This window comes from Galeopterus variegatus, unplaced genomic scaffold (assembly GCF_000696425.1).
Source record: "Galeopterus variegatus unplaced genomic scaffold, G_variegatus-3.0.2 Scaffold1608, whole genome shotgun sequence".
Taxonomy (NCBI): Eukaryota; Metazoa; Chordata; class Mammalia; order Dermoptera; family Cynocephalidae; genus Galeopterus; species Galeopterus variegatus.
The window spans coordinates 107,209-131,852 of record NW_007727719.1 but is presented as its reverse complement, the minus strand read 5'-3'; the positions used below and the strand labels follow the sequence as shown (position 1 = coordinate 131,852).

The following is a 24,644-nucleotide window of genomic DNA, read 5'->3' as shown; positions in this document are numbered from 1 at the left end:
CTTTCTGCTGTCCTGTTTACTAAGACTAGCCCTTTCCCCAAAAATTCCCCCCTGGGGGTGTCCCCATTTTCATTTTTTTCCCCCCCCCCCCCCCCGCTGAGCACAGAAGGGAGTCTTGCATAGTGGTTAATTTAAATGATTAGCTGGAGCCATAAAAAGGAATGAAGCACTGACACATGCTATAACACAGATGAACTTTGAAAACATGCTCAGTGAAAGAAGCCAGATGAAAAAAAACACATGTTATTTGATTCCATTAATAAGAAATGTCCAGAATAGGCAAATCCACAGAGACAGAAAACAGATTAGTCGTTTCCACTAGCAGGAGAGAAAGGGGGTAATGGGGAGTGATTGCTTAGTGAGTAAGGGGTCTTCTTTTGGGATGATGAAAGTGTTTTAGTGCTGGATAGAGGTGATGGCTTCACAACTTCATGAATGTACTAAATGCTGCTGGATTGTGCATGTTAAAATGATTAATTTTATGTTTAAAGAAAACCAAAAATGATTAGCTCAGGAGTTCATCTTCCTGTGTTTGAACACCAACTCTGTCATTTATTACCCAAGTAACCTGAGACACAACTTCACATTGTTCAGCCTCAATTTACCCATCTGTAAAATGGTCATGCTAATAGATCCTACTTCTTAGGCTTAGGAGGAGTGAAAGAGGCAGATAAGGCACTTAGAAGAGGCCTTAAGAGATGGAAAGAACTCTAGGCATCATTACTGTTATTACTTTTTATTAAGTAATCCCCACTTTAACTGTATCTTGTTGAATACTGTATCTTTAACTGTATCTTGTTGATCCCTGAGTGCTCCAAAAACAGTTCCTTCCTATCAGCCAAGACTCCAGACTGCTCCCTCCCATGGTCTGACCCTTTCCTTGTCCCTGCTTAGTGCTGGCGTGGGCCGCACCGGCACACTAATTGCCCTGGATGTCCTGCTCCGGCAGCTGGAGTGTGAGGGTCTCGTAGGGCCCTTCAACTTCCTGAAGAAGATGAGAGAAAGCCGGCCATTGATGGTGCAGACTGAGGTGATGAAGCTCCTAAGGGACACAGGGCAGGAATCAGGGGGTGGGACAAGGGACCCTGGGAAAAGCAGCCAGTCACCAAGAGGGCACCCCTCACTCCGCATGCCTCCTCCCCAGGAGCAGTACGTGTTCCTACACAAGTGCATCCTGCGGTTCCTCCAACAGTCAGCCCCAGCCCCAGCTCAGAAGGAGGCTACCTATGAGAATGTGGCAGACCTTATCTACGAGAATGTTGCTGCCATCCAGGCCCACAACTTGGAGGTCTAAGCTGCAGGAGGATTGAGCCCACAGCACAGCTATATTCAAGCTCTGGATCTCCACTTGAGCCTAGATTCCTGGACCCCTGGGAGAGCAGAGGGCTGAGGTCCCAGACTCATGGGCCCTGTGGGAGGAGGGGGGATGGGAGCCTAACCTCCTGTTTCCCTAGGGGAGAGGGATATGATGGGCTTCACTTCATGAGTACTGTGGGTGCTGGGGGCCTGGATTCCTGGGTCCTTGAAGGAGGAGAGGGGTGGTAGCTTGGATTTCCTAGTTCTTTGAGGGAGGAGGAAGCTGGGGGCAGGTTCTCAAAGAAACAGGCTGCAACCTGGATTCCAAGGAAGGAAGGAATTAGGGTCTGGAATTCTGGCTACCTGAGGAGCATGGGCAGGCAGGATCCTGCTCTGCTTTTACTTCAGAAACCAAATCAGTCTTCTATAATCTGGTGTTGAAAGGAATCCCTCTGCTGAGGTCTCCCTGTACTCCACTGTGTGCATATATTTTTCTTCTGTCCCATAATTTATTAAATCACTGTTCTTCCCAGAGACGGTTGCCCCAGTGGATTTCTGGGTCTGGAAATAATACCGAGGGTGGGAGTGAGAGTGGATTCCTCATATCTAAGTCTTAGGGAAGGAATTAGAGATACTCATAGTTTTGCACCTGAAAAATGTAGGTTTGGATGGTTGAGTCTCTCAGAGAAGGCTGGGTGTTCAGAGTCTGTGTCCAGGATCTGGGCGGTATGGATGAGGTTCGCTGGAGCTGGCGGTGGTTGTGGTGGTGGTTTTGGGTTTTTGCTTCCTGGGCTTGGTGTTAGCGGACCTTAGAGGGTGATATATGGGGCCGATATCCTGGCGACTTTGATGCTGAGTCTCTCGGGGTCCGGATATACGAATACGTGAGTCGGGGCGGGGGCGGGGCGTCTCTTGGGTCCTAGGACCGGGTGTCCTTGCGCCAAGTTCTTTGAGCTGTTAGGGTTGTGTGTGTTTTGTGTGTGTGTTGGGAGTGGGGGGCAGCGATTTGGATGTCCTATGGCTGGACCAGAAGGCAGAAAATTCTAAGGCACCAGGATGAACGTCCATGGTCGCCATCGTGGTGGGGGATGGACGAGGGGCGGGGCTGGGCTTTACGCCTACCCAGGACGAATTCCTCTCTCTCTCTCTCTCCCCTCTTTCTCTCCCCCCTCTCTCTCTCTCGCGCTCTCTCTCTCTCTCTCACACACACACACACACACACACACACACACAGCTCGGCTCCGCTCAGCCGCGCCCCCGCCCCCGCCCCACCTAGCTCCCGGATCAGCACCCGGGACAGCGCCACCCGCCCACGGGCGGGGGCGGGGTCCGCGCGGGGCCGGCGCCTCAGTGTCTCCTCCGAGGGTCCTGTTCAGCCACCGAGCAGGTAGGAGCTACTGGGATCTCCTCCCCAAGTCCCATTCTCATTCCCATCTCTAGAGGGACGAAGTGCGTGGGAGTAAGTGGGAGTTGGTGGATTGGAGCCTGAAACGGGAAGATTGGGATTTAGAGACACGAGACAGGTGTGGAGACAGACAAAGAGCCGGAGGGCGGGGGTGGAAGGGAGCAGGCAGAGGAGGAGTGGGAGAGACCCTGGGAGACAGAGGCCAGACGACAGGCAAGAGAGACACAGACGGGAGAGATGGATGACGAGACATACAGAAATAGGGAAGATGCCTATTGGGGTCAAGAGAGAGAAGTAGAGACCGAGGCGGTCTTGAGAACAAGCGCGAAGAGAGAGCTCGGGATGCGCGGGAGAGACCAACAGGCCGAGGAGGATGTGGGCGGCCCAGCAGAGGCACCAGGGCAGCCTCCGCGCCGACCCCAACCCCCGCCCCGCCCCGACCCCCAGCAAGACTGGAGAGAGAGAAGAGGGAGCCTGCGTCTCAGTTCCTCCAAGAGTCAGATGCGGAGGGAGGAGCCAGCTGTGGGCGCACGGACAACAGGCCGCCCCCTCCCCACTCTCGCAGGACTCCGAGATCAGGGTCGTAGGGTCCCAGGCACCTACAGGGCCCGGAGCGAATCCGCCCCGCCCGGACTCAGCCTCTTTGCGTCAGCCCCGCCCGTTGTCCTGACAACAGGCCGTTGCCCGGGCAACCAGCGTTGATCCCACCCCGCCCAAGTGGAGACAGGCAGTTGTTCCGGTCTGCCGGTTCCCACTCCCGTCTTTGCCCATTTCCTGTTGAAGCCCTGGGGAGCGGCGGGGAAAGGGCAGAAGTCTTCGGAGTGCCAGGAAGGCGGGTGGGGTGGGGTGGGGGGTACTTTAAAGGGAGGGAACTAGGTCCTAGACCTCCCCAAAGCGCCCGCCCTCCGTCGCGGAGAGGCTGAAACTACAATTCCCAGCATGACTCGCGGCGGCTGGCCAGTTTATGTTCGACCGGTCGTGCATGGCGCTGATGGGAATTGTAGTTGTTTGTTGTGCGGAGGACTCGATGGATGTCTTGGGTGGGAGGGGGCGGCTAGTACGCCTGGGTGCCTCTGCAGGATCCCGCCACCATGTTCCCGGAGCCCCCAACCCCGGGACCTCCAGCGTCGAACACGCCTCCGGACTCCAGCCGCATCAGCCGTGGCCCAGGTGAGCGAGACCCGACGAGAGTGGAAAGAAAGCCCGGCCAGGATTCACAGGGGCGGGATTCGGACGAGTATATTCGGGCTAGAGGGTTGGAAAATCCGGCTGGGATTATAGGTGGGCATTCTGGACTGGAATCCGAATGAAATTGGGAAAAGGCTCCAACAGGTTTGCAAGAAAAACCAGAACCGGATCAAAGAGTGTGGCATGTAATGGGATCTTGGATTGGTGAATTTGAAGTTCCACCTCTCCCATCTTTTACAGAAGAGGAAACTGAGGCCAAAGGAGTGGCAGGGCTTCCTCTAAAAACATCAGGGGTTGAGCAGAAATTAGAATAGGGGTGAAGGGCCGGTCCCTGGCTTACTTGGGAGAGTGTGGTGCTGATAACACCAAGGCCAAGGGTTCGGATCCCTATATAGAGATGGTTGGTTAGCTCACTTGGGAGAGCGTGGTGCTGAGAACACACCAAGTCAATGGTTAAGATCCCCTTACCGGTCACCTTTAAAAAAAAAAAAAAAAAAAAAAAAAGAATAGGGGTGGAAAAGGAGGCAAAATTAATAGGCAAGCAAATCTGGATGATGTCAGCCCAGATTAGGGCATCAAATCTCTTTATAGTTGAAATCAGTTGGAAGGAAATCACGGGAATAAAAGGGAATGGAAATGGCTGGAGGGAAAACGAGGCCAGGATTCCAGCCTCCACATGTAGACGGATTTAGCCAGACTGCTTCCCAGGGCTTCAATGTGTGTTGTCTTCCCCACTCTGTAGTGCCTCCCTGGGCCCTGGCCACCATCGTGCTGGTTTCAGGCCTCCTCATCTTCAGCTGCTGTCTCTGTCTTTACCGGAAACGTTGTCGGAGGCGGATGGGCAAGAAGAGCCAGGCCCAAGCCCAGGTCCACCTTCAGGAAGTGAAGGAGCTGGGCCGGAGTTACATAGATAAGGTGTGGCCTGGATCAACCCCTCAACCCTGCCCCTTTCCACATCTTTGTTCCTCTCAATGGCTCACTCAGCTGGTCTCAGTTCCTGCTCCTTTCCTTTCTAAACCCACCTTATTCACTCATCTTCCCTGTGTGTAGCCTTCAACTGGACTCTGGGTATGGAATCTCCAGGTGGAGATTCATCGGACCTAGCTGCTGTTCACAAGAACTTTTCAGTGTGCTGGGGAGTCAGACACTGACACAGACACTTACAATACAGGGTGATATGGGTCATTTTAAAAGTGTGATAGAGTATTATAGAAGTGCAGAAAAGGCACTTGACAGCCTAGAGGGCCAGAGGAGGCTTCCTGGTGTAGGCAACTTATGTGCTGAGACCCAAGGGACAGAGGTAACCAAGAACAGAGACAAGGACATTCTAGTCAGAGGAAGAGCTTGTGGCCTGACATCCAGATTATGAGGCATATTTGGAGAACAAAGAGTTATTTTTCACAATATCTGGATCATAGAGTATATATATATACTGTACTCTGGAGACCAATCAACAGGGCAATTTGGACTACCACCACATACATCCATTAGCATGTGAAATAAAATCTGCATCATTCTTGTGGGCAATGAGACACTATCAGCACTTGTTGTTCTAGTCTAGGCATGACCAAATACACTGTATATATGTCACCATGTCTATTCCCTGCTTGTAGCAGACATCACTAATCAAACACTGACTCTGCTTAGCTTGCAAGTGCTCAGGTATAGCCTGAGGGATCTGTGAGCCTCCTTTGGCTTCTGGGCCTGGTGGATACTGCTATCAGGGGAATACTTTACCTGCCTTTTCCCCTGGCTTCCTAAGGTGCAGCCAGAAGTGGAGGAACTAGAGCCAGCATCATCCAGGCCAGAGCAGCAGGTGGCAGAGAAGCATGAGCTAGGACGACTGCAGTACTCACTGGATTATGACTTCCAGAGTGGCCAGGTGGGTGGAGGAAGGGGATGCTTTGGAGAGGGAGAGTCCCAGGGACTCCAGCCCCTTCCAAGAGGAGGTCCTGGAAGGGAGGCTAAGATTAGGGTTCCTCCCTACTCACTGTGCCTGGGCACCTGCAGCTGCTGGTGGGTATCCTGCAAGCTGAGGGATTGGCAGCCTTGGACCTGGGTGGCTCCTCAGATCCCTATGTGCGGGTTTACCTGCTGCCAGACAAGCGGAGGCGGCAGGAGACCAAGGTGCATCGGCAGACACTGAACCCACACTTTGGAGAGACCTTCGCCTTCAAGGTGAGCTCCTCTCATCAGTGCCCCATGCTCCACAGCCTGCCCTCGGTCCCTGGAACACTGGGGACTGACTCCTTCAGCTTTTCTGAAGGCAGCCACAGTTCAGGTGGCAGCTACCTGCTCTGGGGGCTATTCCACTTGACCCTGGGTTGTCCCTTGGGGCACACTACTAGATTCCTGGGCTGTTCCCTTGGTCCCTGGGCAATCCGATTTGGGTTCCATTGTCACCCTCCCTCAACTGTTCCCCTGGATACTCACTGCCCCCACTCTAAGGCTTCCACCTGGATGTGCTCTACCCCACTTCCTCTCTGTGACTTCCCACTCTTCACCTTGTGTTCTCTCGGTGTCCCCTACCCACTTAGGTCCCCTACGTGGAGCTGGGTGGCAGGGTGTTGGTCATGGCGGTGTACGACTTTGACCGCTTCTCCCGCAACGATGCCATCGGGGAGGTTCGGGTGCCCATGAGCTCCGTGGATTTAGGGCGGCCGGTGCAGGCCTGGCGGGAGCTGCAGCTGGCTCCGCGGGAGGAGGTGAGCATGCGTGGCCACGCCCCAAGGCTAGGGCCCCGCCCACCCAACTTTGATGGTGAATCCCAGTACAGGCTTCCTGGACGCTTAGGGCTGCATCCCTTCCGCCCGCTCCAGAGGTAGATTGACGCCCCCCTCCCCCCACCCGTGGATTACTCCACTGAGTTCTTAACTCTGGATCATTTGCATTTCAAGGTGTGGGGAGAAAAGAAAGGTCAGAGAGGGGATGGATATGGATCCGCGGTCTGGCGATGGGTTCCTTTCCTTCTTATAGCAGGAAAAGCTAGGGGACATCTGTTTCTCCCTCCGGTATGTCCCCACCGCCGGGAAGCTCACAGTCATCGTCCTGGAAGCTAAAAACTTGAAGAAAATGGACGTAGGAGGACTGTCAGGTGTGTGGGAAGCAAGAAATGGGAAGTGTGTGTGTGTGCGTGTGCATGTGTCTGGTGTTCTCTGACTAAGGTTCTGACAGTTTCTGGGCCCCGAAGGTCTCTGAGAAAGGGAGGCCCAGGCTTTCGTGGAAGGATATAGATTTGATTTTGGCGTGGAGAGAGGGGTGCAAGGGGTGTCTTTATGTTGGTCCAAAGAAGACTCCTCCTCCCCCTCCCCAGATCCGTATGTCAAAGTCCACTTGCTGCAGGGTGGTAAAAAGGTGCGGAAGAAGAAAACTACCATCAAGAAGAACACTCTGAACCCCTATTACAACGAGGCTTTCAGCTTCGAGGTGCCCTGTGACCAAGTCCAGGTGAGCTCAGATCTGCCCATCATCGCTGCCAGAACAGCACTTCCCCAAGAGGCCCAGGCCCTTAGGAACCCCAGTTGCAAGAGGAAGGGAGACTCTTTAGCATCCGCCTAGAAATCAGGTCATGGGGGTCTGAAGTTATGTTCTCAATCTCAGTTTCCTCCTATGAGGACAGGGAGGCCCTGCCCACTCAAAAAAGAGAGTCTTCTTAGAACTGGGCTTGGGCATCCTCTCTCCTCTATACTCTCTCCTCTAAGCAAGACCAGGCTTTCCTGCCCCTTGGGCAAGAGCGGGCTGCTGCACCCCCTAAGTGAGTCCAGGATGCTTTGCCTCCTGAGCAAGACCAAGAATCCCCTGCTCCCTAAGCAAGACCAAAATGTCCCATGCCCTAAAAGAGACCAGGATGCCCTCCCCGCCACTCCCCCCAAACATGGATACTAAGAAAAAGAGACTTTCCCTTTTCTCTTTAGAGACAGGGCACAGGGAGGCCTAAGGCTTGGCTCTTCCACCCATTTCAGAGTTCTGAAGGTTTGCCCCTCTCAGGAGGCTGCTCCCTAAGGAGACTCCTAACAACATCTTAGCTACGGGGTCCTGAGGGCTTATCTCCTTAGAAGTCTGTCTGGGAAGGAGGAAAGAACATCTTTCTCACTGCAGGGCTCCATCCTTCCACCTCCCACCCCCTGCCCTGTTCCAGAGCTTCTCTAGCAAGGCCGTTAGCATTCTGGTTGCAGGGAGAGGGTATCCTTACCAGTGATACCTGATACCTGATACCTGAGCCCCTTTCTGTCCTTCATTCCTTTGCCTCCTGTCTCCTTTTTCTCCCCTGCCCACCCCAGAAGGTCCATGTGGAGCTGACCGTGCTGGACTATGACAAGCTGGGCAAGAACGAGGCCATTGGGAGAGTGGCCGTAGGGACAGCGGCCGGCGGGGCTGGCCTGCGGCACTGGGCGGACATGCTGGCAAACCCCCGGCGGCCCATTGCGCAGTGGCACTCATTGCGGCCCCCTGACCGAGTGAGGCTGCTGCCTGTGCCCTGATTCCCACCCCCCAGACTCTGGCCAAGCCTGGACTCTGGCCTCTTACCCCAGACTCCTAAGACTGGCCAAAGCCAAGCCCGGTCCTACCTTTAAGCCTTCTCTGACCACTAACCCCTCCCCACTTCCTCACCCCAATCATCTGATCTATTCCTGCTTTCTCACCCTGCATTATGCCAATCATGACAACTTTTAACACCCCCTCCCCACACACATGCACACACATACCCAGAAGCCCCAGGGACCCCTGGGGGAAAGGAAAGAAGTCTGATCTCCCCTGTTTCTAGGTCCCACCATCTGCTTTGACAATCAGCGATCCCAGTCTTCTATCCCCTTTGCTCCCAATGTCCCTCTTCCCACACAGCCTGGTTCCTGCACTGCTCCTGGGGCCAAATAAAATACTCAGCAGCTCTGGTGGCCTGGCCCATGCTCCTTGATGGGGGTGGACAGGGACTGGGGGCTCAAGAAGGAACCTCATCTCCAGGCATGGGAGCCCACAAGGGCAGTGTTAGTGCTGCCCATCCTGGAGACCCATTGAGGGAAACCGACCCATCCCACTCATCCATCTTCCCCCTCACACTCTCACCCACTTATGCTTCCATTTATTCATTCATTTGTTCATTTACTCACCCCTTGAGCCTTGGTTTCCTCACCTGAAAACATCTTTTTTTTTGTCTTTTTCCGTGTCCAGCAACAGATCACAACCCTCAGTGTCGCCCCCGTACCGGACCGGGACCGGCAACGGGATCGCAACCCTCGGTGTTGCTCCCACGCCTCGCTCAGCCAGTGAGCGGGAACCGGTCTGCATGTGGGATCCGAACCCTCGGAGGGAGCGCCGCCGCACTTCCCAAGTGGCGCACTATAGCAGTGCGCCACCGGGCCGGCCCAAAACATCTTGATAATTATAATAACTTGCATGTGTGCTGTGAAGAGTCAATGAGAATTCGGGAGCGCCGCCGCACTTCCCAAGCGGCGCACTATAGCAGTGCGCCACCGGGCCGGCCCAAAACATCTTGATAATTATAATAACTTGCATGTGTGCTGTGAAGAGTCAATGAGAATTCTCTTACTTATTTGTGAATTTATCCACTCACTCCCTCACCCATGAATCACATAGATCTTTATACCCATATTTGCATCCCTTCCTCCATCCCTCTTTCCCTCCGTTCCTTCCTCTTTCCTCCCTGCCTATCTTCCTCCCATCATCCATCCTTCCATATTCCCTGAGGTCTTCTGTGTGCCAGCTTCTGTTGGATGCTTGGGACCCAGAATAGATGCCAACCCAGACCTTACTGCCAAGTGACTTACTCTCATCAAGGAAACAGAGTAGATGTGCAAAGTCTTGGAATGAAATCTCCCAAGCCTGGGAGAAAGGATAGGGTTATGCAGAGAAAGCCAGTGGTTCTGACTTCACCTCATTCTTCTTTCAACAAATGTTGTCTTCCTCTCTGTTTGTAGGAATGAAGATTGTTTTATTTGCTTCTTCCTCATCTCATCCCAGATAGGATTTTGAGTGGCAGACAAAGGTCTATGAAATTTGGCAAGAGAGCTCTCTGAGCAGCAGGTTAAGTGGAGAATGAGGCAAAAAAGAATACCTCCGTGTACTAAGGAAAGGGGCAGAGTACAAACGTCCCTGGGCTTCCTGGTAGCCATTGGGAAAAAGGAAAATGAGATCAGTCATATAGGTTATCATGTTCATGAGATTTTAGAAATTTCTCCAAAGGAATGCAGTAATTTCTCATGTGTGAGTATATTATGCGTGTGTTGTGTCTTTACAAAGACAGCATGATGTATTACTATTACTGCTGCTACTGCCAATAATAATCCTTACACCAATCTCAAAAAATAAACACAATTATTATCCCAGTTGACAAATTAGAAGGCTGTGCTTTAGAGAATTAATGTGACCTGCTCAGAATCACACAGCCAAGAAGTCAGTCTCTAAATTCTGGGATTGAACCTGTTCTGATTCAGATGATGACATTGAGGTCCCTGGTTCCTTGTCCCAGTTAGAAAGCAGAGACCAATAAGAAGTATAAAAACTATTACAAATGACAATCCATACTGGGAAGAAAACCAGGAAGGTCTGAGATAATTTAGAAAAGGTGGTCAGGCCCTGTGGCGCACTCGGGAGAGTGTGGCGCTGGGAGCGCAGTGGCGCTCCCACCACGGGTTCGGATCCTATATAGGGATGACTGGTGCACTCACTGGCTGAGCGTGGTGCGGACGAAAACAAGCCAAGGGTTGCGATCCCCTTACCGGTCACAAAACAGACAAAAAAAAAAAACCTTAAAGAAAAGGTGGTCAGGGACAGTCTTCCTGACAAGGTGACGTTTGGAGTGTGATTTGAATGATAAGGAATGAGACTTGCAAAGATGAGGAAATATAATGGAATATTGTTCATACATAAAAAGGAATGAAGCACTAAAGTTCATGCCTCACGCAGCGTGATAAACCTGGAAAACACTATTCTTAGTGACAGGTGACAGACCCAAAAGGCAACATGTTATACGATTCCATATGTGTAATATGAGGGTACTTCAAAAAGTTTATAGAAAGGTTCATATTATCTTTTAATTCTGTTTTTCCACAAACTTTCTGAAGTACTCTCATAGATCTAGAATTGACAAATTCATAGAGACAGAAGTGGATTAGTGGTTTTCAGGGATTGCGGGGAGAGGGAAATGCGGAGTGACTGTTCAATGGATATGGATTTTTCTTTTGGGGTGATGAGAAAATTCTGGAACTAGATAGTGGTGATGGTTGCACAACATTGTGAATGTGTTAAATGTCATTCATGGTAAATGTTATGTGTATTTTACCTCAATTAAAAAAAACAAAAATGATGAGGAGGACAATTCTAGGCAGAAGGAACCCCAAGTTGCAAAGCCCCTGGTGCAGAAACAGGGTTGGTGTGTTCTCAAAAGAGCCAGGAGGCCAATGTGGCTGGTGGGGAGGATGAGAAGGATGTGAATTGGGATAACAGAAGAGACACAGCCATGAGCCAGATTGTGCAGGGGACCAAGCTAAGGACCTGGGATTGTATCAAGGTGCAGTGAGAAGCCTCTGGAGGGTTTTAAGAGGTGAGTGGTATGGCTTGATTTACTTTTAAAATCACTCTGGCTCCTCTGTGGAGAATGTACTGCGGGAGGTGGGGATGTGGAGTGGTGGTAAGAGGGATGAAAGGCATTGAGTCTCCCTGGAGAAAGCCAGGATCTAGGGCTCTGAAGGGCTGAGAGCTGGCTGGGGAGGAGCCCAGGGTTGGCTAGCCTGGTTCTGCAGGGACTGCTGAGATCTCAGCCTTCATTTCCTCAGTGGGCACTGTCTTCTCAGTGCCAAGAACTCACATGCCCTCAGGAGGCAAGTGGACCTCCTTATGATCTACTGAACTCCTGCCAGCTGCATATTACCGTTCCCGCTTCACAGAGCAGGAAAGCGAGACTCAGAAAGGAGGAGTGAGTTGTCTAAGGTCACATAGATGAGTGAGGAACGGAGGCAGAGAGCCAAGGCCCCTTGGGTGTTGCACCCTCTGCTGGGTACTGGGATGATCCAGAGATGTGTCTCACTCAGACCCTGCCCTTGTGGAACTCACAGGCTGGGCCCCAGGACCACAGTTAAGTTAGTAATGACAGCAACCACAGCGCACTGACTTCTATGTGGCAGCCCCTCGGGATAATTGTTTTATAAGCATTGATTCTTTTATTCTTCAGTCAATCCTATTAAGTAGATATTAGCTCCTGAGATGCTCAGCAAGATTAAGTCACCTGGCTGAAGCCACTTGATCAGCAAGTGGCAGAGACAGGTTGTAAACTTGGGCCTGCCTGAGACCAAAGGCCACAATCTCAGGTCACAGGGTAGATTGCTGTGGCCATTCTGCTGGGGAGGCAGAAGCAGAACTCAGAGGAAGATTCCCAGCTGGGGTTGGAGGGATGAGCAGGATTTTTCCAGGGTGAGAATGCAGGAGGATGTTAGAGGAAGGGAACAATGCAAAGAATAGAGACCTGGAGTCATGAGGGGACTTCGTGTGCTTCTTGTGGTGTGCTATTACCAATCAAGCCCTGGTGGGTAGTTTGCCCATTTCCATGATGTAAACACTCCCACCATGGTTGATTTCAAGCTACAAATGTGAAGTGACTGAATAGAGAGTCGGGAAGCGATGCCTACTAGCACATCATCATATGGTATTTCCCAGGGCCTGTATGAAGTTTCCAAATTTAAGGTGAAGTCAACAACAACAACAACAACAACAACAACAAAACCCTCAGTAATCAAGACAATTAGCACCGTAATGTAATATTTTTTAAAAATTGAAATTAATGCAAAAAAATCCACAGTGGACAAAATATAACAATTTTAAACACTTGATACAACCCTGCACTTTCATGATTCTGCTTCAGTGTAATCCTGGCGATGGTTCTAATAAAACCTTATTTACATATACAGCCGGCCAGTGATTATAATTTGCCTATTTGATTTTTTAAAATATTGCATTAAAATAGCATTTCTTCTATACAGATACAATAGATGTAAGTGACCTCAAGAGCACCGATAATAGCAAAATATAGTAAAATAGGAGGTGATGAGTTTTGAATATTATTACCTTTATTTTAATGTGATGTATTTAATTGTAAGATTACAGAATTTGATATTTAATGACTGTGTGTAATAACCAGCTCACAAAATCCGTGAAAATTTAACGACTAAGAGCCAGGGCTAACTGGCTCCAGCACATCTCTGTTTCCCAACTGGTGAGACACCCTGTGTGGTACAGCCCAAGGTATGAGGAGGAAAGGGGACAGAGAAGCGTGCAGTCTAGAGTCTGAGGCCACCTCACTTTAATCTGGATTAATCAAGATTCCATTCCGTTCCGTCTGAATGTAAAGCATCCCAGAAATTTGAACCGTCCCAGACTCCACCTCTTCCAGCCCCGCCCCTTCGCCAACGCCATCGTCATGACAACCGCGTCCACACGCTCTCCTTTCCCGCACGCCGAGGGAGCCATCCCTGAGCGTCCCCACTGGCCAAAACTTTTTAGCGGACGCGTCCCGTTCACTTTCATTGTCAGCTGATCGCGGCAGTGCAAACCTGCCTGTGCCCATCGAAAAGGGCGGGAGCCTTGGGCAGCGGTTGTGGACGAGTGCTGGTTCGCAGCCCAAAACGGAGCAGGGAGGAAGGGGGCGCCCCGAGATATTTGGAAGGATAAAGGTGAGGGGGGTGTCACGCGGAGGCAAAAGGGCGAGAAATGAGGGGCAGTGAAAGGGGAATGGATGGACAATGTTTGGGGATTCCCAAGATGTCTGTCCCGCAGGGCGATGACCACACCGGCGGGCTCCGGCACGGGTTTTGGCACCGTGTCCTGGTGGGGTCTGTCCCCGGCGCTGGACCTGCAGGCTGAAAGTGAGTCCCACCACACCTGATGTGATGCATCGGCTGCCTTCACCGCCTGTGCAGACGGCCTTTTTGAACTTGTAGTCCCAGCGTCGATGGTAGGGGGGCGCACTAACGTTCTCGAAGGCTCCAACGGCGGTGGGAAAACCCCCGAGGAGCAGCTCCGATGTCCTACCTCAGGACTACGAACCCCAGAATGCTTAGAGCCACGGCTCCCTTTGGAAGCGAGCCCGGAGGCGCAAGGCCTGCTGGGATTTGTGGTCCATTGTTCTAGGGGCGGCTGGAGGGGAGGCTCTGAAGGCCACCAGCCCCAGCCCGCTGTCGTCTTGCCAGGCCCTCCTGTGGACCCAGACTCACAGGCAAATACAGAGGACAGGACCACCGAGCTAGATGTACTGTTGTTGGGCTCAGTGGATGGACGGCATCTCCTCCGGACCCTGGCCAGGGCGGCGCTTTGGCCTCGCAGAAGGTTCAACGTGAGCTGGGATTCTGGGGTCGTGGAAGCAGGACAATGAAGATGAGAGCCCAGATTCCCGAGACTTTGGGGGAGGAGGGGATTGGGATTCACAAGTCCTGAGTCCGGGGAGGAAGGGACCGGAACCTGGATTCCTGGGTCTGAAAGAGGTGGAAGCTGGGAGTACAGATCCATGCGTCCCAGGGAAGAAGGGGCTGAGGTTTGGGATTCCTGGGTTCCAGAGGCAGGAAGAGCCTAAGGATCAGGTCTTCTAAATAACGGTGGGGAGGAGGGTTCTGGGAGCCCAGACTCCTGTGTTTAAGGAAGGCGCTGGCATACAGGACTTCTAGGTCCGGAGAAGGAGGGGGCTGAGGGGCTATTGTCTTGGGCCTCCTAGGGGCCAGGGACACAGGTCTTCGAATGATTCTGCCCTATCCATCCTTCCAGTTCTATGTGCTGGAGAATAATTTGGAAGCTGTGGCCCGACACATGCTGATCTTCAGCCTAGCCCTGGAGGAACCTGAGAAGATGGGGCTGCAAGGTCAGTTGCTAGGACCCAGGCATTCTGACTGCTAGTGTCCTCCTCTTCACTACAGGGATTCTGGCATTTCAATGGTGGAACTTAAAATTTGGTTATTGCCCCCAATTTCATCGTTTGTGACTGTAGAGCCTCAGTTTTTCTCACCTGTAAAATGGGGCTAAATATAATACCTCCTAGACCCAGGAATTCTAGGAGAAAATCCACATGAAACTCTTAGGACATCGTACAACACAATGTAAGCATTCAAAATCTGGTCTTATTGTGGGAGGCCAAAAGAGATCAGGAGACTTCCTGAGAAGTAGTAAGTCCTCCAATGTGGGGAGGCAGAAAGTGATTATTTCCCGGTAAAAACAACACCAGCTTAGTGCCTAGAGCCAGACTCTGGACTCAGACAGGTTGTGTTCAAATTCTGGCCCTGCTTGCTGTGTGGCTTTGGGCTAGAGTCTACCCCTTTCTGGGCTCTTTTTCCACATTTACAAAACAGGGATCCTAAAAGTTTCTCCACCAATAGAATTCTTGTGAAGATTCAATGAAAAGTGCATAGCTCCTTGCTTATGATATAGGCTCTGTACATTTGAGCGATTATTTTTTTTTTATTATGATTATAGATGGTCATTGTCATTAATAGCCCACAGCATTCAGAATACATTGCACAATACACCTTAAGTTTCTTAGAACTAGAACTAAACTAATCTATCTATCTAACTAGCTAAAGGCATGTAGTTCTCTTCTATAAGGTTTTTTTTTGTTTTGTTTTGGTGCCTGGCTGGTGAGGGGACCCGAACCCTTGACCTTGGTGGTAGAACACCGCACTCTAACCAACTAAGCTAACTGGCCAGCCCTATAAGGTTTTTAAACAACTAAAATGAAACTATACATAGGTATATATAGATGTCGATGTGTGTATATCATATACAACTTAAGGTATATAATTCTCTTACAAGATTTTTTTTTCTTGGCTTTTCTCATAAGATTCTTAAATAGCTAAAATGAAACAATTTAACACTGTAACGTTTTAACAAACCCATATATCTTATCTTCATCTATATCTATATATCACTTTTTATTTTTTAAAGGCAAGGGAAAACTAAACATGAAATTCAGGATGGCTGGTGGTGTGGGGAGGAATAGGTGAGAACACCTCGGTTAGGTGCAAGTTATTCCTCAAGTTATAGTTATTGCGATGAGTTGGGAGTCTGCCGGGGTTCGGTATGCTGATTCTATATGACTATGAAATATTAAGATATTAGGGGTCTGATTTCTGGGCTCAGTCCTCTGCTCCTCCCTCCCAACTTTCTCTTCCCTTCCCCTAGAGAGGAGCGAGACCTTCCTGGAGGTATGGGGCAACGCGCTGCTTCGTCCCCCGGTGGCTGCCTTTGTGCGAGCCCAGGCCGACCGCTTGGCTCACCTGGTCCCCGAGCCTGATCGCCTGGTGGAGCAGCTGCCCTGGCTCAGCCTCAGCGCCCTCAAGGTGCCGCCACCAGGCCTCACTCTGGGATCCGGGGGGCGGCGGGAAGAACGGAAATGGGCAGTCCGAAAGGATTTGGGGACTTGGAAGTTCGAATCCCAGCTCCCCAACTCCAACTGTGGGATTTGGCCTAGGGATAGGGGGTAGCTTCTGCTCTCTGAGCCTCAGTTTCCTCACCTGAGAAACGGGAGAATCCTTTCCACCTCCTGGGATGGAAGGGAGGGCCAAGCAGAAGTCGCTCTCCCTGTATCCCTTTCTTCCCGCGCGTGCCTGTCCACGCAGTTTCGCGAGCGGGACGCCCTGGAGGCCGTGTTCCGCTTCTGGGCTGGCGGGGAGAAGGGGCAGGAGACCTTCCCCATGAGCCGCCTCTGGGACTCGCGGCTGCGCCACTACCTGGGCTCCCGCTACGACGCCCGGCGCGGCGTCAGCGACTGGGACCTGCACATGAAGCTGCACGACCGCGGGGTGAGGGGCCTGGGAGGAGGTGGATGGGGGGCCCCGAGTCCTGGGTGTGAAGGAGGAGGGCTTTGGGGCCTGGACCCCTGGGTCTCAGGGAGGAGGGGACCGGCAGCCCAGAACCTGGATCTGATGGGGGAGGGACTGGAGGGAGGTTCATCTGCCAGGTTCGGTGAAACTCTCTTATTCTCTACTCCTACTCCAGGCCCAAGTCATCCACACCCGCGAGTTCCGACGCTGGAGGGACACAGGTGTCGCCTTTGAACTCAGAGACTCCAGCGCCTACCACGTGCCCAACAGGACCCTGGCGTCCGGTCGCCTCCTGAGTCACGTGGGTCCATTCCCTGCCCTACTCCTTATTGGGGACCCTGACTCTTGGGTCCCCGATTTCACCCGTCTTCTCTCTCTCTCTGCTTTCCCAGCACGGAGAGCGCGTGGCAGTGCGCGGGTACTGGGGGGACATTGCCACGGGTCCCTTCGTGGCCTTTGGCATCGAAACGGACGACGAGAGCCTCCTGCAGACCAGCAACGGACAGCCGGTCAAGGTGTGCGACAGGCGGTGCTGGGGCTGGGGCTGGGGCGGGCGCCCGAGGCCCCGCCCTCCGCTTTCCAGGCCTCGCCCCTATGTTGGTGAGGCGCCCGCACCCCAGTAACAGGCCCCGTCCCCGAATTTCTGGGTCCCGCCCCACTTCTACGTCCTGAGAATCCCAACCATGCCCGGAGTTCCAGCCCCGACCGCCCCCGCCATCCTGGTCGCGCACCAGCGGTCCGAGCCCCAGTGTCTGGCCTTGCCCCCTCTTCTGCACAGACGGCGGGCGAGATCACACAGCACAACGTGACAGAGCTGTTACGCGAGATGGCCGTCTGGGGGCGCCCGAGAGCCGCCCAGGGCTACCCCGTGGGGGAGCAGCCCCTCCAGGACCGAACCGCGGAGCCACGCCCTTCAGGTAAGCCGCGGACTTCAGGCTCCAGGTATTCCAAATTCGAGCGCGGACTGGTGCGGCTTGCAATGCCGGGGCATATCTACTCGATGTCCTCTTTTTCTCTCTTTTCTTTGTTTCTGCCTTTCCTAAATCCTGACAGCATTCTTAAGATTCTGAATTCCAGTAGTAGAATTTCTTTCTTTTTTTTTTTTTTTGTCTTTTTTTCGTGACCGGCAACGGATCGCAACCCTCAGTGTCGCGCCCGTACCGGACCGGGACCGGCAACGGGATCGCAACCCTCAGTGTTGCGCCCGCACCTCGCTCAGCCAGTGAGCGGCTGGTCTGTATGTGGGATCCGAACCCTCGGCGGGAGCGCCACCGCGCTCTCAAGGGGCGCACTGTAGCAGTGCACCACTGGGCTGGCCCCCAGTAGTAGAATTTCAATGCAACCTGCAGAAGTCTAAACTGGCCGGACACATTGTAACAAGGTGCTGGGTCTCAGCCCCTCTTTCGACACTGCCCAGTCCCAACCCGGATTCCGGCTGTGCCTCCTTCTCAGCCTCCCCGCCCCCCACCTGGCGCTCCTTGGGAGTCTGTCCCACTCTACGGGGGACGCCCGTGTATCCCCGGACCAACCAGCCACTCTTTCGCTCTCTTAAGTCTCAGGAGCCTGGTCTGTAAAATGCCTCTCTGCCTGCAGGTAGGTCCGACCTTTCCAGAATTTTCCAGGAATTCACCTCAGAGAAAGGATGAAGAAGGGCTTTAAGAAGCACAAGGAGTGTTGTCTCCACACTTTGTGTGTCTGCCCAACTCTGCCTGTCTCTATGTTTGTCCCTCTGGGTTTCTGCCTCTCCTGGCTCCACTATCCAAAGACGACCCCTTTTTGCCCTTCCCCAGCAGCCCCCGCCCCGGAATCCTTCACTGTGCACTTCCTGTCCCTCGGTTCCGCCCAGACTCTCCACCACAAGAGCTGCTACAAGGGCCGGTTCCAGCTTCTGTATGTGGCCTGTGGGTAAGAGGAGACACACGTGCTCACAGGGACCGAGGACCATCAAGCCCGCCCTTCCTGCCTCAGAACTGAGAGTCCATCAGGGAGGGGTTCAGATCCTCATACCAGCCAGCGCCAAAAAACAAACAAAAAGAAGCAGGAGGCCAGACCTCCTGCCCCCTTTCCTCCAGAGCCAGGACTCCAGTTTCACAGCCCCCTCTTCACTCAGTGTATGGGTCCCCAGCCCCTCTCCTTCCTGAGGACTTGGGAGCCTGAATCTAAGCCTCTCCTCTTTCCTGTCTTCAGAATGGTCCAGCTTCTTAGCCCTGAGCTCGGGGCCTGCCTGGCCCCTGGAGGGAATCTGATTGTGGAGTTAGCCCGGTGAGCCAGAAAATCCCAGGGCAGGGAACATCTGGGCTGGGGGCCGAAATTGGGTCCCTAACAGGTCGCTTCCCGGCTGCAGGTACCTGGTGGACCTGAGGCAGGAGCAGCTGCAGGGGTTCGCCACCCGGGTCGGGGAGCTAGCTCAGGCGGCCGGATTTGCCCCGCAGATCGGCGCCAGGCCCTCGGAGACCTTCGCGCGCTTCTACAAGTCCGGGGACCTTGCTCCTGCCAGCATTGACCCAGCCATGGAATCCGGAACTCCGCCCCCTGAAGTCCTGGCTCCCTCTCTTGAAGCAATGAGCCCGCCCTGTGAGGACCAGATCCAGCAACTAGAAGGACGGGCTCCAGGCTCTGAGCCCCTTGAGCTACCCTCACTGTCTCAGGGTTCACTCTTGGAGGCTCTGGCTCCAATCCAGGAGGCTCTGGCCACGCCCAACAGTGAGTCAGACTCCCAAACCAGAGTCTGACCCCACCCCAAGAGACCGAGTCCCTCATCTCTAACATCTAAAATCAGGTTCTTGGGGCCTGCCCTTGGCTCACTCAGGAGAGTGTGGTGCTAATGATACCAAGGCCACGGGTTCGGATCCCATATAGGGATGGCCGGTTTGCTCACTGGGTGAGCGTGGTGCTGACAACACCAAGTCAAGGGTTAAGATCCCCTTACCGGTCACCTTTTAAAAAATAAAATAAAAATAAAATCAGGTCCTGGAGTTAAAATCCGCTCGTATAATTTTAAACCCATGCTAGAATTCTCAATTTTACTTTCAACATTCTCATTCAGCCCCAGAGGTTTTGCTAGAATTTCAAATTCCGTTTCTGGGATTCTAAGTTATATTCCTAGAGTTCTAGGTTGTCCTCTCAGAATTCTAAATTGTCCCAAGACTCTAAAACCGGCTTAGAGGTCCGACCCTGGGTCTCAGGGCCTTTGTCCCCAAGCATCCCATTCCTGACTGGGAGCTGGGGGTGTCTCCTCGCCAGGGTCTGGTTAGCACCCAAGTGGTTCAAGTAAAGAGTTGGGTCCTCTGTGTGTCTGAGTGTCTTCCCTGTTTTCAATATGTCTCCAGGTCTGGGAGAGGGGAGAGAGGAGACCAGAAACCAGATTTGTGCGTTTCCAAGTGGATTCGGGGTGGCTTTCTCAGTGCTGTAGGCTGAGAGTCTGGGACACCACACCTGGATGCTCAAATTAATCAACAAAATTTATTGAGTAGCTAACAAGTTTGGGACACTAAAATTGATCCTAAGATCGTGAAAAAAATAGACAAAATTCCAGCCCTTATGGAAATTGCTATTTAGTGAGGGGCTGCGGGCCTGGGGTCTGAAGACGGAGGCTGGAGGCTCCGACTTTTTCTGCGTCTGAAGGAGGGGGGAGGGGTCCAGATTCCCAGGCTACCAAGGTGACGGGGTGAACCAGCTGGAGCAAGGCCCGCTCCACCCCTCACGCGCCCCCTTATCTCGCATCCCGGACAGTGGGAGGAGGAGGCAGCAGTATATTTAGTCTCTGTCCTCACCCTTTATCTCAGTGTCCCCAGTGAGGCTTGAGCAGCTCGGAGCAGACCGAACGTCCTGGGGGCCTTCAAGGTCATTCCGGACGCCCCCTCACTGACCCACAAAGAGCCCCTTGTTCTCTTTTCTGCCCACCGCGATTCCCGGCCTGAGTCTCAGCATGGCGGATGAGTGAGTGAAGCTTGGTAACCCGGTACCTGAAGTCCCAAGGGAGAGGAAGGTGGGGGCGATCTCCCGGGTTCCCGAGAGGGGTAAGAGTCGTGAGGCTGGACACCTGGCCTGAGCAGGGAGGTGGAGATAGGACTCCTGGGCATGGAAATGAGGTAAGAATTTGGGAATCGGACTCCTGGGACCCGAAGAAGGGGGAACTAGTGGCCTCGACCTCTTGGTCAGAAGGGCCTCGGGGTCCCTCAGGAGACAGACAGGACACAGGCCCACCACTAATACCCTCTCCCCGGTTTCTCTTCCTCCAGGAGCAGCAAAGCGGTAAGAGCGGCGGCCTAAGGCGTGCGCTGGGACTCCCGTGGCCAGGGTCTGGGGAGGGAGGTCGCGGCCCTAGGATAGGGCACGGGGAAGGGCTGGGAAGAGTCTCGGTGGTGACGCAGACCCGCTCCTCCAACCCCAGGCTGGGGAGCCGCGCCCCACGCCCGCGCCGGTAAGACGCCGCTCCTCTGCCAACTACCGCGCCTATGCCACGGAGCCGCACGCCAAGGTGGGGCGGGGCCAGAGTGGGGGCGGGGCCGGGGCGGGGCTTCGAGGAGCCTAGGTTAACATTCATCAAATGTACTTGACACCTTGGGAAGGAGAGGCGGAGCCAGGGCCTCGGTAGGGGGCGGGGCTTTGGCCGTGGGCGGAGCTTAAGCGGAGGGGCGACTTTAGGGGCGGAGTCTCACAGAGGTCCGGGCTGGGATGGGTGAGAGCTGCCTGTGGGCAGGGCTCCGTTATTCATAGGCTTGCTAAGGGAATGGATGGGCGGTGCCTAGCCAAAGTCAAAGCCCCAGAATGGTGGGCGGAACTGCGGGGCGTGGCTTCCCGTAGACTCAGGGCTCAAGTTGGAGGCAGGCCCAAATCTAGATCTTCCCGGGGTGGGGGGCCGGGTGTCCTAAAGTCCCCCCCATTGTCCCCCTTCGGACCCCTCTCCTTGATCCTTCTTTGCACCATCTCACACTGGCAGAAAAAGTCTAAGATCTCCGCCTCGAGAAAACTGCAATTGAAGGTGAGGATGGGTCAGGAGAGGAAACAAAGCGGTGCTCAGGAGGGTGGGGCTTGAACGTTGGGGTGGAGCTTCGGCTGGGAATGGGCGGGGCTTGGAGTGTTGCGCCGTCGGGGCGTGGCTTTACTTGGGGAGCCCCGCTGAAGGAGGTGCGGAGGTGCAGGGCTTTGGATTGATGGTAACCAACCTTTGAGTGGGGTGGATCTCTTGAAAGATGGGATTAGAGGGCGGGCGAGGCATAGGTGGCTTCCCCAGGAGAGGTCTTTATAACGTTACCCTGTTACCCCGGGGGGGGTGGGCTGCGGTCCTCTCCCACCCCTCCGCAGACCCTGATGCTGCAGATTGCAAAGCAGGAGCTGGAGCGAGAGGCAGAAGAGCGGCGCGGAGAGAAAGGGCGCGCTCTGAGCACCCGCTGCCAGCCTCTGGAGTTGGCTGGGCTGGGCTTCGTGGAGCTGCAGGTACCAGCTCCCAAGTCAAGGAATCCTGCCCTGCCTGGGATCCGAGGTTCCCAGTCTCTGGTCTTGCATCCCTTCAGACTCAGGAGTACAGTCGCTATTCCCCCTAATGCTCAGAGCCAGGGGTCAAATATCGCAATCCTTACCCTTAGGAATTCAGAAATCTGGCCTGCAGCTGCCTACAATCTCAAAACCCAGAAGTCAGTTCCTCCAGCCCCAATTCTGTCATATGTTCAGGACTCCTAGCACTTTTTGTTTGCAGTTCCCTGGAGTCCGGGTTCCAATCTACTACTCTTTCAGGACCAGATGTCCAGGCCTCAGCCCCTTCCTTCCTCAGACCCAGGAGTCCAGGCCCGTATTCTTTCCCTGACAACACACACCATCTTCCTCTACCAGGACTTGTGCCGACAGCTCCACGCCCGTGTGGACAAGGTGGATGAAGAGAGATACGACGTAGAAGCAAAAGTTACCAAGAACATCACGGAGGTGGGAAGCATTGGGCAGCTTGTGTACCTTCAGGGTAGTGTGAGATGTCTGGGACTGTGGTCTCAGCCTGACCCTTTGCAGCTGCTTTTGGTTGCAGACCATAGGACCCAGGACAACTCTGTAAGCCTGGCAGGGTTGGGGCAGAGGATGAGTACAATATGGTTAGGGAAGGCTCTTCCAGCCGAGGGAACAACACATGCAAAGCTGGGGGCTGGGGGGTGGGGGGCTGGCCAGTTAGCTCAGTTGGTTAGAGCATGGTGCTCATAACGCCAAGGTTCAGTGTTCAATCTCTGTTCCAGCCAGCTGCCAAAACAAACAAACAAACAAACAAAACCAAAAAAACAAATCTAGGGGTGGAGAAACAGAAAATATGTTTGTGGTTGGGACACTGAGTGTTGGTTAATGAGCTCAGACATGGGCCAGGGAATTGTGATTTGCTTGTAGCTGGACAGGGATGTGTCAGTAGTTTTGAGAGATGAGTCTGGGGCATATCGGGGAGGGCATCGAGTTCCAGGATTAGAAGCTTGGACTGGGAGCCTAAGCTGGGAAGAGACTGGATGAGGCTGGGTACTGTAAGACAGAATAGGAATAGGAGAGGAGTGTAGGATGGAAGAGTGGGGTGAGGGGAAAGGGGAGAGAGGAGTCTCCACTTCCCTTTATGGCCACCCACAGATCGCAGACCTGACCCAGAAGATCTTCGACCTTCGTGGCAAATTTAAGCGGCCCACCCTGCGGAGGGTGCGGATCTCTGCAGATGCCATGATGGAGGCACTGCTGGGGGCCCGGGCTAAGGAGTCCTTGGACCTGCGGGCCCAACTGAAACAGGTGAAGAAGGAGGACACCGAGAAGGTGAGTATGGGCTATGACCAGGAAAGGTGGTGCTTAGGGTAGGGGGTATGGGGGCAATAATCCTATGGCTAGTTTGAGGACAGATGGTGCTTTAAGTTGGGGGAGAATCAGCTGGTAAGCAATTCTTAATGAGAAGAATAGGAGGGATCAAGAAAATGTAAGAGGGGCTGGCCAGTTAGCTCAGTTGGTTAGAATGTGGCCTTATAACACCAAGGTCAAGGGTTCAGATCTCTGGACTGGCCAAAAAAATAAGAAAACGCAAGAGGAAGACGGAGTAGAAGGGGAGGACAGGAAGTGCGTTGGAGAAAGACCTAATAGCAAGGAGAAAGGAAGTGCATGAGGGCTACAGAAAGTTCATGAGAGAGAAAAGAAATACATGAGGGAGACAAGAAGAGAAGGACAGGAATATAATAAATAGGAAGAGAGGAAGTAAGGAAGGAGACAGGAAGTGCATGAAGGAGACAGGAAGTGGGAGGGGGAAAAAGAAAGTGCATGAGGGACACAGGAAGTGGAAGGGGAAGACAGGAAGTGCATGGAGAACTTGGCAGGGATTGTTCGAGGGAACAAGAAGTGTTCCAGAACCAGATACTTGGACAGGTATCCAGAGTAGAGCAGCCCACTGGATGACAGGTGGAGGATATTTGAGGGACTAGGGACCAGGAAGAGACCCTAATCTCTGACTCCATCTCCCCAGGAAAACCGGGAGGTGGGAGACTGGCGCAAGAACATCGATGCACTGAGTGGAATGGAGGGCCGCAAGAAAAAGTTTGAGGGCTGAGTCTGCCTGCCTACCACTGTGGCCCTGAGGATGACCCTGAGGAATAAAGTTTCTCTCTGAGTTGGCAGTGACTGCATGGCTACTACCCTGGAGCTTAGGCATATGAGAGATGGGAAAACTGAGGGGAGGGCTCCCCCAAAGCCACACAGTAGGTCAGGGGCAAGATGGGTCACCAAAACAGGGCATTCTTGGCTCCTCTGCTCCACGTGGGATGCACAAAGATGCAGAGAGCAAGGTGAAAAGAGACACACAGACAGACAGAGAGGCGTATAATGACAGAGAGCCTGAGCCAAAGACCCAAAGAGAGAGGAAAGAAAAAGATACATAGAAGTGCAAAGAAAGAAGAAAGTGGAGACAAGACATACTCACAGAGAGGAACATAAATGATGGC

The 24,644-nt window shown here is 53.2% G+C and overlaps 4 protein-coding genes across 12 annotated transcripts in view; all 4 read left to right on the top strand.

The window, feature by feature from the left end:
* Positions 1–1,294, top strand: part of PTPRH (protein tyrosine phosphatase, receptor type, H) — a 17,606-nt gene extending 16,312 nt beyond the window's left edge. The window contains 2 exon segments of the mRNA XM_008577962.1: positions 895–1,030; positions 1,145–1,294. Coding sequence (XP_008576184.1) covers positions 895–1,030; positions 1,145–1,294 — 286 coding nt within the window.
* A 1,307-nt stretch (positions 1,295–2,601) lies between these two features.
* Positions 2,602–8,784, top strand: SYT5 (synaptotagmin V). Of its 3 annotated transcripts, none has more exons than XM_008577954.1 (9): positions 2,602–2,683; positions 3,781–3,871; positions 4,632–4,804; positions 5,652–5,771; positions 5,900–6,067; positions 6,427–6,594; positions 6,866–6,983; positions 7,203–7,336; positions 8,170–8,784. In XM_008577954.1, exons 2-9 carry the CDS (start codon positions 3,793–3,795, stop codon positions 8,368–8,370), a joined length of 1,161 nt encoding a protein of 386 aa, XP_008576176.1. In that variant the 5' UTR covers positions 2,602–2,683; positions 3,781–3,792; the 3' UTR covers positions 8,371–8,784. The 3 variants fall into 3 exon arrangements, with proteins under 3 accessions (XP_008576176.1, XP_008576177.1, XP_008576175.1); XM_008577955.1 differs by having other exon boundaries at positions 2,627–2,683; positions 3,749–3,871; positions 6,869–6,983; XM_008577953.1 differs by having other exon boundaries at positions 2,630–2,683; positions 3,749–3,871.
* Positions 8,785–13,493: 4,709 nt separating this feature from the next.
* DNAAF3 (dynein, axonemal, assembly factor 3) lies at positions 13,494–19,570 on the top strand. Of its 2 annotated transcripts, XM_008577951.1 has the most exons (12): positions 13,494–13,572; positions 13,676–13,764; positions 14,089–14,231; positions 14,657–14,750; positions 16,064–16,221; positions 16,501–16,683; positions 16,880–17,005; positions 17,097–17,219; positions 17,483–17,621; positions 18,495–18,609; positions 18,892–18,966; positions 19,049–19,570. In XM_008577951.1, exons 2-12 carry the CDS (start codon positions 13,680–13,682, stop codon positions 19,434–19,436), a joined length of 1,629 nt encoding a protein of 542 aa, XP_008576173.1. In that variant the 5' UTR covers positions 13,494–13,572; positions 13,676–13,679; the 3' UTR covers positions 19,437–19,570. The 2 variants fall into 2 exon arrangements, with proteins under 2 accessions (XP_008576173.1, XP_008576174.1); XM_008577952.1 differs by lacking the exons at positions 13,494–13,572; positions 13,676–13,764; positions 14,089–14,231; positions 14,657–14,750 and having other exon boundaries at positions 16,089–16,221; positions 18,498–18,609.
* An 898-nt stretch (positions 19,571–20,468) lies between these two features.
* On the top strand, positions 20,469–24,320 carry TNNI3 (troponin I type 3 (cardiac)). 6 transcript variants are annotated; one of them, XM_008577946.1, is made up of 8 exons: positions 20,469–20,643; positions 20,946–20,958; positions 21,098–21,184; positions 21,647–21,688; positions 22,027–22,143; positions 22,537–22,626; positions 23,299–23,475; positions 24,170–24,320. In XM_008577946.1, the coding sequence occupies exons 1-8, from the start codon at positions 20,633–20,635 to the stop codon at positions 24,251–24,253; spliced, it is 621 nt and encodes a 206-aa protein (XP_008576168.1). In that variant the 5' UTR covers positions 20,469–20,632; the 3' UTR covers positions 24,254–24,320. The 6 variants fall into 6 exon arrangements, with proteins under 6 accessions (XP_008576168.1, XP_008576172.1, XP_008576166.1 ...); XM_008577944.1 differs by having other exon boundaries at positions 20,470–20,643; positions 22,012–22,143; XM_008577945.1 differs by lacking the exon at positions 20,469–20,643 and adding an exon at positions 20,706–20,795 and having other exon boundaries at positions 22,012–22,143.
* The last annotated feature ends 324 nt before the right edge of the window (positions 24,321–24,644 follow it).

Excerpts from the sequence above, each read along its gene's own strand:
- SYT5 (XM_008577954.1), top strand. The coding sequence starts at position 3,793 with ATGTTCCCGGAGCCCCCAACCCCGGGACCTCCAGCGTCGAACACGCCT. Across the intron at positions 6,068-6,426 it reads GAGAGACCTTCGCCTTCAAG|GTCCCCTACGTGGAGCTGGG; the intron begins GTGAGCTCCTCT and ends CTACCCACTTAG. Across the intron at positions 6,595-6,865 it reads AGCTGGCTCCGCGGGAGGAG|CAGGAAAAGCTAGGGGACAT; the intron begins GTGAGCATGCGT and ends TCCTTCTTATAG.
- DNAAF3 (XM_008577951.1), top strand. The coding sequence starts at position 13,680 with ATGACCACACCGGCGGGCTCCGGCACGGGTTTTGGCACCGTGTCCTGG. Across the intron at positions 17,622-18,494 it reads CGCGGAGCCACGCCCTTCAG|CAGCCCCCGCCCCGGAATCC; the intron begins GTAAGCCGCGGA and ends GCCCTTCCCCAG. Across the intron at positions 18,610-18,891 it reads CTTCTGTATGTGGCCTGTGG|AATGGTCCAGCTTCTTAGCC; the intron begins GTAAGAGGAGAC and ends TCCTGTCTTCAG.
- TNNI3 (XM_008577944.1), top strand. Across the intron at positions 22,144-22,536 it reads TGGGCTTCGTGGAGCTGCAG|GACTTGTGCCGACAGCTCCA; the intron begins GTACCAGCTCCC and ends TTCCTCTACCAG. Across the intron at positions 22,627-23,298 it reads TTACCAAGAACATCACGGAG|ATCGCAGACCTGACCCAGAA; the intron begins GTGGGAAGCATT and ends GGCCACCCACAG.